Source organism: Scyliorhinus canicula, chromosome 3 (genome assembly GCF_902713615.1).
Source record: "Scyliorhinus canicula chromosome 3, sScyCan1.1, whole genome shotgun sequence".
NCBI classification, from domain to species: domain Eukaryota; kingdom Metazoa; phylum Chordata; class Chondrichthyes; order Carcharhiniformes; family Scyliorhinidae; genus Scyliorhinus; species Scyliorhinus canicula.
This window is the reverse complement of record NC_052148.1, coordinates 257,947,605-257,961,841: the sequence shown is the minus strand read 5'-3', so window position 1 is coordinate 257,961,841 and position 14,237 is coordinate 257,947,605. Positions and strand designations below refer to the sequence as shown.

The window sequence follows — 14,237 nt, the reverse complement described above, 5'->3', positions numbered from 1 at the left end:
CAGTTCACAGTGCAACATTTCCCAGTCAGTTGGACAGTTATCCGATTCCAACATGCTGCGCAACTTTCACCCAACATCGACACACTTCACGCCTCATTTTGCACTGATGGGGGGATTCACATCAATGAGCTTGGGACAATGTTCCCCTCCAAATCACACAGCATCCCATTGAATCATAGAGTTATAGAATTTACAGTGCAGAAGAAGGCCATTCAGGCCATCGAGTCTGCACTGGCCCTTGAGAAGAGCACCCTACTTAAGCCCAGGCTTCCACCCTATCCCTGTAACCCAGTAACCCGACCTATCACATCTTGGCTAAATATTGCTGCTCCTTCATTGTCAAGGAGTTAAAATGCTGGTACTCTATCAAACGGAACGGGAATCAAGGACCTTGACCACACAGAGAGCAGGAGTTCAAGATGGCGGCCACCACCATTATCTCAAATGCAGATGGTCGACATCTTAATAACAATTAATAACAATACTGCTACAAATGTGCCTTCAATGTAACAAGAACAAGGTTCCAGGGTTGCATATGATTTCCTCTCAGAGAATCTGCCAAAAAAATTATTTCCACAGAATAACCAAAATAAACATGTTGCCATTAGCATTGAGCTAGAGAAATGAAAGGTAGGCGATTTAAGGAAAAACATATTTTTACACAGCTAATGGTAATCACCCGGGAACTCTCAGGGCAACCAACCGGATTTCCAGGATAGTTCTGGAATTTGGCTTGGTGTCCTGCATCCTGGAATACCATTTGTCCCAGCTTCCGCCCACAGTGAGTGAGGAAAGAGCTCAGACTGTGCGCACATGCATACTGAGCCAGCATGGTGTGCATGTGCAGACGCAGCCACAGGGATCAGCAGCACTGGCCCGCACTCTCCTTTGAGTGTTGATGGACTGGTGGGTAGGTAGTTGGAGGAGTCTGGTGGCGGGGTTGAGGGGGTGGGGGAGCAAGGGTGGGGTGCGGAAAGGTCCGGTCCGGCAGAGACAGTACTCTGAGGCCAGGGAAGGGGGATTCTGTATGCAGGTCACCATGACGTTCGAAACCCTCTGGGGACTATATTGGACAGCTCCACCAGAGCTGTCCAGGCATCAGGATCGCAGTTTGAGCAAGCCGATGCACCGCTCAATGACGCTCCTGGATGTTGCATGGGCATCGTCATAAGGGTGTCATTAGCCATGACCTCAGAGGTAACCCATGTCACCCAATAGCCAACCCCTCACCCAAGGGAACGCCTCGCTGGTGCCAGGAACATCAGAGTGCGTGAGGATGTAAGTGTCACGCATGCTGCCTGAGTATCAGGCGCAGGCGTGCATGATGTGCAGCTGGTAACCCTGGTCACCCAACGACCTAACTACAGGTCCACGGGATTCTGTCAGGTCTACTGTGGGTGGGCAGGACAGGACTAAGGAAAAGAGGGCTGCAGGCAGACGTGAAGAGGACGTTTGTGCAGCCCGGGGGAGAGTGGGGATAGTTGTTCCATGTTGGCCTGGTGAGGTAGAATGGGATCCGGACAGGTTGTGGAGACATGTTTATTTGTGGAGGAGAAGGGGTCCAAGCATCCCAAGCAGTGCCCACTCTTGTCGACTCGCCAGTAACCCCCTCCGTCCCCCCTAAAACACAGGCTTCTGTGGTCTTTCCCCCGGAATTGGTTATCAGGTTCACTGCTCAGGGGGCTGATAGGAGTAGGAGACAATTAATAATTTCAAGAGAAAAGTAACGTCAAGGAAATAACTTGCAGGGCTACGGGAATAATATGGAGAAATGGGACTGACTGAATGGCTCTCAAGAGAGTCAGCATGGACTCAGTGGGCCAAATGGCTTTCTTCTGTGACATAGCAGCTCTTGATTTGAATCTTACCTCTGTCCAAAGAGTTGTCTTCTGCAGGCGTGCCAAATAAGAATTGATATTTAGCTTTTGCGACACTCTGCGCATGTGGAGATGTCCGATTGAGCCAAACAAATGTTTCAGTCTGTGGAGAGAGAGAAAGGAGCAACATAATTGAGTTGGAAACATCAATAAAAAAAACTCTCCGCAAATCTCACTTGCCACTTTCACACAGGCCCACTGAAATTCTAACCAATTTTAATCAACTTGCTAACACCACAGGCACAGACATGCACTGGAAGGTTTTTTTAAAACTGCAACATCTTCGGATTCTAGCTTCTGATTATTAACAGACACAGGCCTCAGATCCCGAAAGATCGATGAACTGCTCAAACATGCTTTTCCTTCAATGTTTCTGTTCAATCGCCCCCACCCCTCCCCCCAAACCCCAGCTGCCACCCACTATTGCTTCTCTGGAAATCTGAAGATTATCTCCACTTATCAAAAGGGTAAAAATAGAAACATAGGAAAATAAAGTATGAGAAAAGGGCACAAAATCCCAGTGAAATCCTCTTTCAAGACGACCTAGTATTGAAAACTTCTGGCAGTTTGTTCAACAGTCAACGCTAAATCTTTTCTCAAATAAAAATGTAATCTTTTGTCGAGTGCATATTTATTGCAAAATGTTTTTGAGAAAGGTGAAATACAGCAGTGGACATTTTTATTCTGCTGAATGACAGAACGGGCAGCACGGTAGCATTGTGGATAGCACAATTGATTCACAGCTCCAGGGTCCCAGGTTCAATTCCGGCTTGGGTCACTGTCTGTGTGGAGTCTGCACATCCTCCCCGTGTGTGCGTGGGTTTCCTCCGGGTGCTCCGGTTTCCTCCCACAGTCCAAAGATGTGCAGGTTAGGTGGATTGGCCATGATAAATTGCCCTTAGTGTCCAAAATTGCCCTTAGTGTTGGGTGGGGTTACTGGGTTATGGGGATAGGGTGGAGGTGTTGACCTTTCCAGGAGCTGGTGCAGACTCGATGGGCCGAATGGCCTCCTTCTGCACTGTAAATTCTATGATAAACAAGAGTTTATGTGGCGGACAGGATCTCTTCAATCTCTCTCAATCAACCAACGGCGACCTGCACCTCAGGAGAAGGTGAGGGAAACAGAGGAGAAATATCCGGGGCAGGTTTCCCATTGTGGGCCACCCCATGCCGTCAGGAAATGGGAGGATCCCGCCAACGGAGAATCCCGTAGCCGAACTACAAATACCCTGTCCACTTTCAATTGGTATGACAGTGAGTGCTACAGTTGTCGTCAGGGCTCTGTAGGTTAAGGAATGGGGTGGCACGGTGGCACAGTTGTTCGCACTGCTGCCTCACAACACCAGGGTTCCGGGTTCAATTCCGGCCTCGGGTGACTGTGTGGAGTTTGCAGTTTCTCCCCGTGTCTGCGTGGGTTTCCTCCGGGTGCTCCGGTTTCCTCCCACAGTCCAAAGATGTGCAGGTTAGGTGGATTGGCCATGCTAAATTTCCCTTTAGGGGGAAACCAAAAGGTTAGGTGGGGTTACTGGGTTACGGGGATAGGGTGGAGGCATGGGTTTAAGCTTAAGTAGGGTGCTGTTTCCAAGGGCCGTTGCAGACTCGATGGGCCGATTGGCCTCCTTCTGCACTGTAAATTCTATGATTCTATGAATGGAGGAAATTTGTCAAGCAAGATCAATGCTGGAAGGGCTGAAGCAATGTTCACTTTGAGGAACCCCCAGAGGATGCTCTGCATTTGCACACAAACGTGAGTTAGTGCTTTGAAGGAATGAGAAGAGGGAAATGGGTTAAACAACTGAAAAGGTCTCCAAATACTCAAAGGGCCAATTCTAAAAGAGGAAGTGATCTTAAAATCCCTGCTGCTTTAAAACAATACCACATTCCAACTTTGAGCCACAGCAACATCTGGATCTGATTTTATGTCACTCACATGTGGCGCCCAGTTGTTTTGTGTAATGATATTGTTTTTGTGAATGGTTAATTTATAGCATGAAATTCAGCTATTTGCAATATCGCAAGGGTAGAAACCATACCAATTTGAAATTCGATGTATTTATATAATTGTAAAGTTATTAAGAGTTGCAAATGGTGGCCTCCATGATGGGGATTCCCATGTGGTCAACAATATGCTTCATTGTTGCTATCAAGAAGTTTTTGAGTTAAGTCTCTGCATGTTTAATTTCTTCTTCACCCTGCAAAGAGGGACATTTATTATTTCTCACAGAGGAACATAGAACATAGAACAGTACAGCACAGAACAGGCCCTTCAGCCCTCGATGTTGTGCCGAGCAATGATCACCCTACTCAAACCCACGTATCCACCCTATACCCGTAACCCAACAATCCCCCCATTAACCTTACACTACGGGCAATTTAGCATGGCCAATCCACCTAACCCGCACATCTTTGGACTGTGGGAGGAAACCGGAGCACCCGGAGGAAACCCACGCACACTCGGAGAGGACGTGCAGACTCCACACAGACAGTGACCCAGCCGGGAATCGAACCTGGGACCCTGGAGCTGTGAAGCATTTATGCTAACCACCATGCTACCGTGCTGCTCAATGAGCCCATGTGAAGTTGGGCACAACAGAGATGGTTATAACTGTAAAAACTGTGCTTCGCATCTCAGCACTGATTCCTGGAAAGGATGGCATGCAGCTTAGAGAGACACCTAGCTCCTGAGTTGGCTCAATCTACGATGGCTTCCCTAGCACCAAAGTTTAAGGTAATTGGCATGAGAACCAGAGAGCTAAGGGCAAAAGGAAATAAGGATAAATTGTCTTACGCAATGAGGCATGATCATCTGGAAAGCGCTGTCTGACAGAGCAATGGAAGCAGATTAATTTCCTTTTCAAAGTTACTTCAAGTAATATTTGAAGGGCGAAGGGGGAAGAGCAAGGGAGTGAGCCTATTTAGACAGCTCTTTCAAAGAGCAAGCACAAAAATTATGGGATAAGCAATCTTCTTCCAAAAAGCTTCCAAGTCCAATCCGTAATCTGTGCTGTAACAGTTGAACACGGCCAAGTGGCAGGAGATATGTTACAACTGAGTGCTGTCTCTGGGATGGGGAAGAGGGAAGCCAGAAATGGTTCCCACTCCCAGCTGATACTCACGGGTACCAGTTGAGATAGTGGCTTCTGCACTGGATCTGAATGGCTGGGAAAGGATACACATTGTGATTTGCATAGTCAGTTGCCAGGAACACAGTAGCCTCATGGTTATAGTGCCAAACTAGCAACTGAGAGAGAGCGCAAGATCAAATCCCACCGTGGCAAGGTGAGAAATTAAAGTAACTTCAATAAATCTGCTCATTTGTGGTCTATTGCCAGATAAACAGCAATGAGAACTGTTGGAAAAAACAAAATAATTTGCAGAAGGAAATCTGGCCTGCATGACTCCGACAATTGACTTAATAGGGCAGCACGGTAGCATTGTGGATAGCACAATGGCTTCACAGCTCCAGGGTCCCAGGTTCGATTCCGGCTTGGGTCACTGTCTGTGCGGAGTCTGCACATCCTCCCCGTGCGTGCGTGGGTTTCCTCCGGGTGCTCCGGTTTCCTCCCACCGTCCAAAGATGTGCAGGTTAGGTGGATTGGCCATGATAAATTGCCCTTAATGTCCAAAATTGCCCTTAGTGTTGGGTGGTGTTACTGGGTTATGGGGATAGGGTGGAGGTGTGGGGATAGGGTGGAGGTGTTGACCTTGGGTAGGGTGCTCTTTCCAAGAGCCGGTGCAGACTCGATGGGCCGAATGGCCTCCTTCTGCACTGTAAATTCTATGATATCTATGATAATACGTTCACGGAAACCAGGGGTGAGCAATAAATATTGTTTTGTAGCCATTATCTGTGTTCCAAGAATGAACTAAAAATTAAACAAAGGCCAGAAATATATCGCACTGACACGAAGAGTAAAAATGGGAAGGAAGCTTCTCAGAAATGTCCTGAAACACTTCATACGATGAATGAGTTGAAGTGCAGTGACAATTCTTATGCAAGAAACAATGATAGATTTTTTCGTACAAGGTCTCGTAATCCTGGGCCTCCATCTCGCCTAAAGGCCCACTAGAGGTTGACTTAGAAATTTCTGTGCACAGAGGTCAGTTTATCATTGCTACAAGAGATAAATACAGAAGCACCAACTCAATGTGTACAGTGTGTTAATGTTTGAGTTCTGTTTCAATGAAATACATATTTTGTTATGTAAATGAGAGCAGCTTTTACTAATGTGGAAAAGAGTGGGGAATTATTCTTAGGTATATAAGAATGGTTTAGTTTAGATGCGCAGCATGGTCGGCGCAGGCTTGGAGGGCCGAAGGGCCTGTTCCTGTGCTGTACTTTCCTTTGTTCTTTGGTTTACACTGGTGTATCATAGAATCCCTACAGTGCCAAAAGAGGCCATTCGACCCATTGAGTCTGCACTGACCCTTCAAATGAGCACTCTGCCCATGTGGGCTGGGAAAACGAGCTGTAGTCCAGAAGCCAGTGTTGAGAGTAGTGAGGTACTGAGGAGGGCATCAAGGTCGCAGGAGTGTACCGGCAGACACAAAGGTGGGTTGAAGTGTGTCTACTTCAATGCAAGGAGCATCCGGAATAAGGTAGGTGAACTTGGAGCGTGGATTGGTACTTGGGACTACGATGTTGTCGCCATTACGGAGACATGGTTAGAACAGGGACAGGAATGGTTGTTGGACGTTCTGGGGTATAGATGTTTCAGTAAGAGTTGGGAAGGTGGTAAAAGAGGTGGAGGAGTAGCATTGTTAATCAAGAATAGTTTAACGGCTGCAGAAAGGCAGTTTGAAGGGGATCTGCCTACTGAGGTAATATGGGCCGAAGTTAGAAATAGGAAAGGAGCGGTCACTTTGTTAGGAGTTTTCTATAGGCCCCCAAATAGTAATAGAGATGTGGAGGAAGAAACTGCAAAACAGATTATGGATAGGTGTGGAGGTCTTAGGGTAGTTGTCATGAGTGACTTTAACTTTCCAAATATTGATTGGAACCTATATAGGTCGAACAGTTTGGATGGGGCAGTTTTTGTAGTGTGTGCAGGAGGATTTGCTGACACAATATGTGGATAGGCCGACAAGAGGGGGGGCCACATTGGATTTGGTACTGGGTAATGAACCGGGCCAAGTGTTAGATTTGTTTGTGGGAGAGCACTTTGGAGATAGTGACCACAATTCGGTGTCCTTCACTATTGCAATGGAGAGGGATAGGGCCATATGCAGGGCAAGGTTTATAATTGGGGGAGGGGTAATTATGATGCGATTAGGCAAGAATTAGGGAGCATAAGATGGGAACAGAAACTGTCAGGGAAAGGCACAAATGAAAAGTGGAGCTTGTTCAAGGAACAAATACTGTGTGTCCCTGATAGGAATGTCCCTGTCAGGCAGGGAGGAAATGGCCGTGTGAGGGAACCATGGTTCACAAAAGAGGTTGAATGTCTTGTCAAGAGGAAAAAGGAAGAGTATGTAAGGATGAGAAAACAAGGTTCAGTTGGGTCGCTTGAGAGTTATAAGGCAGCAAGGAATGAGCTTAATAAAAAGGGCTTAGGAGAGCTAGGAGGGGGCATGAGAAGTCCTTGGCGGGTCAGATCAAGGAAAACCCCAAGGCTTTTTACTCTTAGGTGAGAAATAAAAGAATGACCAGGGTGAGGGTAGGGCCGGTCAAGGACAGTAGTGGGAACTTAATCATAGAATTTACATGATGTGGAGATGCCGGCGTTGGACTGGGGTGAGCACAGTAAGAAGTCTTACAACACCAGGTTAAAGTCCAACAGGTTTGTTTCAAACACGAGCTTTCGGAGCACGGCTCCTTCTTCAGGTGAATGGAAAGGCTTGTTCCAGAAATGTTTATATAGACACAGTCAGAGATGCCCCGGAATGCGAGCACCTGCAGGCAATCAAATCATCAAAGATGCAGAGAGAGAGGTAACTCCAGGTTAAAGAGGTGTGAATTGTCCCAAGCCAGTTCAGTCGGTAGGCCTCTGCAAGTCCAGGCTTGTTGGTGGGGGCCGAATGTAATGCGACATAAATCCCAGATCCCGGTTGAGTCCGCATTCATGCGTGCGGAACTTAGCTATAAGTTTTTGCTCAGCAATTTTGCGTTGTCGCGTCTCCTGAAGGCCTCCTTGTAGAATGCTGACCCGGAGATCAGAGGCTGAATGTCCTTGACTGCTGAAGTGTTCCCCAACTGGAAGGGAACAGTCCTGCCTGTTGATAGTCGCACGATGCCCGTTTATTCGTTGTCGCAGTGTCTGCATGGTCTCGCCAATGTACCACGACAACGAATAAACGGGCATCGTGCGACTATCAACAGGCAGGACTGTTCCCTTCCAGTTGGGGAACACTTCAGCAGTCAAGGACATTCAGCCTCTGATCTCCGGGTCAGCATTCTACAAGGAGGCCTTCAGGAGACGCGACAACGCAAAATTGCTGAGCAAAAACTTATAGCTAAGTTCCGCACGCATGAATGCGGACTCAACCGGGATCTGGGATTTATGTCGCATTACATTCGGCCCCCACCAACAAGCCTGGACTTGCAGAGGCCTACCGACTGAACTGGCTTGGGACAATTCACACCTCTTTAACCTGGAGTTACCTCTCTCTCTGCATCTTTGATGATTTGATTGCCTGCAGGTGCTCGCATTCCGGGGCATCTCTGACTTTGTCTATATAAACATTTCTGGAACAAGCCTTTCCATTCACCTGAAGAAGGAGCCGTGCTCCGAAAGCTCGTGTTTGAAACAAACCTGTTGGACTTTAACCTGGTGTTGTAAGACTTCTTACTATAGAATTTACAGTGCAGAAGGAGGCCATTCGGCCCATCGAGTCTGCACCGGCTCTTGGAAAGAGCACCCTACCCAAGGTCAACACCTCCACAACAACCTGTGCGTGGAGTCAGAAGAAATAGGAGAGGCGTTGAATGAATACTTTTCTTCAGTGTTCACCAAGGAGAGGGGCCATGTTTTTGAGGATGGGACTGTGATACAGGCGGGTAAGCTGGAGGAGGTAGATGTTCTGAGGAAGGATGTATTAGCAATTTTGAAAAACCTGAGGGTCGACAAATCCTCTGGGCCAGATGGGATATATCCTAGGATTCTTTGGGAGGCAAGGGATGAGATTGCAGAGCCTTTGGCTTTGATCGTTGGGTCCTCACTGTCCACGGGGATAATGCCAGAGGACTGGAGAGTGGCAAATGTTGTTCCTCTGTTCAAGAAAGGGAATAGGAATGACCCTGGTAATTATAGGCCAATTAGTCTTACCTCGGCGGACGGTAAGTTAATGGAAAAGGTGCTGAAGGATAGGATTTATGACCATTTGGAAAGATGCAGCTTAATTCGGGATAGTCAACACAGATTCGTGAAGGGTAAGTCTTGCCTCACAAATTTGATTGAATTTTTTGAGGAGGTAACGAAATATGTAGATGAAGGTAGAGCAGTTGATGTTGTATACATGGATTTTAGTAAGGCGTTTTATAAGGTTCCCCATGGTCGGCTCATGAGAAAGTAAGGAGGTGTGGGATAGAGGGAAATTTGGCCAATTGGATAAGTAACTGGCTATCACATAGAAGACAGAGGGTGGTGGTGGATGGAAATTTTTCAGACTGGAGACCAGTTATCAGTGGTGTACCACAGGGATCAGTGCTGGGTCCTCTGCTATTTGTGACTTTTATCAATGACTTGGAGGAGGGGGCTGAAGGGTGGGTCAGTAAATTTGCTGATGCAACCAAGATTGGTGGAGTAGTGGAAGAGGTGGAGGGCTGTTGTAGGCTCAAAGAGATATTGATAGGATGAAGAGCTGTGCTGAAAAATGGCAGATGGAGTTTAACCCTGATAAGTGCGAGGTGATTCATTTTGGTAGAAAAAATTTGAATGCGGATTACAGGGTCAACGGCAGGGTTCTGAGGAATGTGGAGGAACAGAGAGATCTTGGGGTTCATGTCCACAGATCTCTGAAGGTTGCCAGTCAAGTGGATAGAGCTGTGAAGAAAGCTTATAGTGTGTTAGCATTTATTAACAGGGGGCTTGAGTTTAAGAGCCGCGGGGTTATGCTGCAACTATACATGACCCTGGTGAGATCACATTTGGAGTATTGTGTGCAGTTCTGGTCACCTCATTATTGGAAGGATGTGGAAGAATTGGAAAGGGTGCAAAGGAGTTTGACCAGGATGCTGCAGGATAGGTCTTATGAGGAAAGGTTGAGGGAACTAGGGCTTTTCTCTTTGGAGCGGAGGAGGATGAGAGGCGACTTAATAGAGGTTTATAAGATGATGAGGGGGATAGATAGAGTGCACGTTCAGAGACTATTTCCTCGGGTGGATGTAGCTGTTACAAGGGGGCATAACTATAAGATTCAGGGTGGGAGATATAGAAGGGATATATCCGAGGTAGGTTTTTTACTCAGAGAGTGGTTAGGGTGTGGAATGGACTGCCTGCTGTGATAGTGGAGTCAGACACTTTAGGAATTTTCAAGTGGTTATTGGATAGGCACATGGAGCACACCAGAATGACAGGGAGTGGGATAGCTTGATCTTGGTTTCGGACGATGCTCGGCGCAACATTGAGGGCCGAAGGGCCTGTTCTGTGCTGTACTGTTCTATGTTCTATGTCCACTCTCCTGTCCAACCCGCTCTATCCTTGTAACTCCATAGCCTAACCTCCATATCCCTGGACACTAAGGGGCAATTTAGCATGGCCTATCCACCTAACCTGCTCATCTTTGGATTGTGAGAGGAAACCGGAGCACCAGGAAGAAACCCACGCAGAATGGAAGGAAGAAGCGCGCGCCTGTGCCTTGTGAATAAACCTGTGTTATTTGTGAATAAACCTGTGTTGTGGAAAAGGTTGTCTTCAGATATGTCCTTTCCTCGACCTATGTGTAATGAACATCACACTCTGGTGACAGGAAGTTGAATAAAAGAGGTTTTTTTTCCTGTCTCTCTCGGTCTTCTGAGGAAAATAAATAAATATATTACACCTGGCAACCTCAGCTGCAGAATGGCTGATTCGCGGAGCAAATTCTCAAGCTTTGATTATTCACCAGTTTTTCTGCAGCGGAACTATATGAGCAGTAGAAAGCTGAGGTGAAAATGTAGACTCGGGTTACCTCGTTATCCCTGAAGAAGCAAGGTATCACTTTGTCTTTGTCATTACCAGAAAAAAGTAAGATTAGAAGTCAAGTATTTTCAGAGCTGGATCTGGGTGATTTGGATACCGAAGGGGGATTAACTCTTCTGTTACAGTTTATGGATAAGATTTACCAGAAAGATAATTTGTTGGAAGTCGACCAAAGATGGTCAACTTTAGATAAATTTCAGAAGACGATCAGTCCATAGAACAGGATATCATGGACTTTGATAGGTTGGAAAGAGATTGATAAAGTTTGACCCAGAAATCCTGGAATCTGTTCTTTCATTTAAATTACTGGATTGTGCACAGATTTCACATATCGGCAGACTTCTGGTATTAATGGGGGAATTCAAATTCCGGGAAAAAAAAGGTTCTTGTGGGCGTAAAACGCAACTTTGCTGGTTTTTTTTCTTCTTTTTTTAAATAAAGTTAGAGTACCCAATTCATTTTTTCCAATTAAGGGGCAATTTAGAGCGGCCAATCCATTTACCCTGGTTGTGGGGGCAAAACCCACGCAAACACGGGGAGCATGTGCAAACTCCACACGGGCAGTGACACAGAGCCGGGATCGAACCTGGGACCTCGGCGCCGTGAGGCTGCAGTGCCGCCCTTCAACTTTGCAGTTCTAACGATATTATCCACTCCCGCCATCTGACCCGTCCGACACAAACAGAAGCGGAAAATCCCAGCCATCGGCTCTCTCAGCTAGCGCATGAAACAGACAATTCTGACGCTGAGAGTGATGATGGTGACTGGCCTGAACGAATTGTATCGGTTACTGGAAGCTCGAGTCCAGCTGTTTCATTCAACTGCGCAGTGCTGAATGGCGGCTGCAATTCTACAGTGTGTGGGGTGGATTGGCTGAATTGCAATCTCCTAACAAGGAAGATTGGCGCAAGGTTATAGAGTATGAAAACTCCACCTGCTTGTGTTTTGGAGATGACAATATGCTAAAATCTTTCAAAAGAGTGGCCATCGCATGCAAGATAGCTGGGTTAAGTCTCTTCATTGGTTTTGATGCGGTCTCCAGTGAGATACCTTTACTGTGGAGCAAGTCCTCAATGACAAAAAGCACAGATGTGGAGAATGACACGGCACTTGGACTCAGGAAAGCTGTGAATTTACATGTCACTCAATGAGGACATTACTCATATATTTTGGACCTGTCCAAAGCTAGAAGATTACTGGTTTTTAGGGTAATTTCCAAGGTGGTGCGTGTGAAACTGGACCCGGATCCCCGGGAAGCCATATTCGGGGTGTCGGACCAGCCAGGGTTGGAAAGGGGTGCGGAGGCAGATATCATAGCCTTCGCCTCGTTGATCGCCCGAAGGCGGACCCTGCTGGGATGGAGAGCAGCCTCTCCACCCTGTGCCCTGGCGTGGTGGGGGGGGGACCTGTTGGAATACTTGACCCTTGAGAAGGTGAAGTTTGAACTGAGGAGAAGCTCGGAGGGGTTCTACAAGTCATGGGCATTATTTATTATGCACTTTCAAGAATTGGATAACATCGAATATTAGTTGGGGGGGGCTGGGTGGGAGGGGAGTGGGGCTGTGCATATTAAGGATGACTATGAGTAATCCTTGATTCCTTTTTGTCATTTGTTTATGTAAACTTGCGGGCTGATGTTTGGGGGTTGGTGGGAGGATGGGATCGCTGTTATTGATATGGGAATTGACATATCTGTTGCTGATTATTGTTTATTGTTGGTGGGTGTAAATTTGGGAGAAAATGTGAAAAAGGAGAATAAAAATATTTTTTTAAAAATTAGGACCTTACTACACACAAGTTAGTAAGGCAGATATTACTCCTTGAAGCCAGGCCACATTGTTGACTTCAGTGTATGAGAGTTTCGTCAAGAAGAAAGTAAGTATTTATAAGTTACAGACAATTCACACATCATTTGGCACAGAAATGAAAGGTTCTGCTGTGGGGTGCTGGAGTGATTGAAAGGGGATATAAAAATCTTATTGAGTGAGGTACGCCTCTATGTAACATTTGCATCAAATACCAGAGTACACCAACACATCTGGTTCTAAGCCTTCCACTGACCAGGGAATTTAGTGATGTAGTGGCAATGCACCTATAGATATGGGACAAGCATCGATGTTTTTGCTGCACTTTGTGGATTCAGAAAATCTACTTTATCTTCTTTTATCTACTAATCTACTATAAATGACAAGGACGAACAGATCATTGTAGGCAAGGTCATGGAAAATCTGATGAGGAATACGCACAAAAATGTTGATGGATAATGGGGGAGAATTCGCAAATGATAAATTCTGGGACATGTATGTCAATATGAATCTTACTGGCTTAAATACTGCAACTGAGAGCCTTTTCAGCAATGTTTTAAGAGAGAGAAATTATATAATAATTTATGAAATGTAAGATATTGGCTGACCAACTGACCTGCAAGTTGCAAACGAAGCTGACAAGGGCAGTACGTGGTAAAAGATCCTTGGCAAATGGTGTCAGGCGGGCATATGGTCAGTATCAATTGGTATATGATCGGAATCCGAAATAGCCTCTGTGATGTCAGGTGCGCTAAAAGGAATTACCATTGGCTCTATTCTCCCTGCCCACTTGAATGCCTTAGATGCGGACAGGAAAGCTTTAAATCGGGAGGGGGAGTGGACGTCCTGGCCTTCGCCTCACTGATCTCCAGGCACTTCACCAAGGGTGGAAGTCGGCAGCGCCACCCAGGAAATCGGAATGGCTCTCAGACCTGGCCGAATTCTGAGACTAAAGAAGATAAAATCCTCGATCAGAGGGTCCCAGGAGACATTCCACGATACATGGAAGAAGTTCACAGACCTCTTTGAGGGCCTGTTCGCGACCAACAACTAACTAGGTGGGGTGGTTAGGGAGGGGGGGGGGGAGGGGGGGGGGGTGTTGGAAGAGGGGGAGGGAGGGCATGGAGGGGGGAAGGGGCAAGGGAGTATGAAATGGAAGGGAGCTCACGTACAGCCAATTAGAGACAGGGAGGAAAGCCACTCACCAGAGGGGACACAGACCCCTCCCACACATGGAAAACCAAGGAGGCGGACCATCCGAACCTCCCTCCAAAACCCAATGGGGGAACAGAACCCCGCCCCCCCTCAACCCGCCTCATCAAAACAACTGTCAATATAAATGAAGTAAAAAAATTCTGGCACTGATTGTAAATCTAAATGTAAATAAGAGAATGCAAGCACGGGAACCTGGGTCACAGGGAAAGTGACAACCTATT

The 14,237-nt window shown here is 46.7% G+C and overlaps 1 protein-coding gene across 1 annotated transcript in view; it reads right to left on the bottom strand.

Annotated features, from left to right (window-relative positions):
• Positions 1–14,237, bottom strand: part of psd3l (pleckstrin and Sec7 domain containing 3, like) — a 505,495-nt gene that overhangs the window by 346,997 nt on the left and 144,261 nt on the right. The window contains exon 2 of the mRNA XM_038792652.1: positions 1,869–1,980. Within this exon, the coding sequence (XP_038648580.1) occupies positions 1,869–1,980 (112 nt within the window). The remainder of the gene's footprint in view (positions 1–1,868; positions 1,981–14,237) is intronic.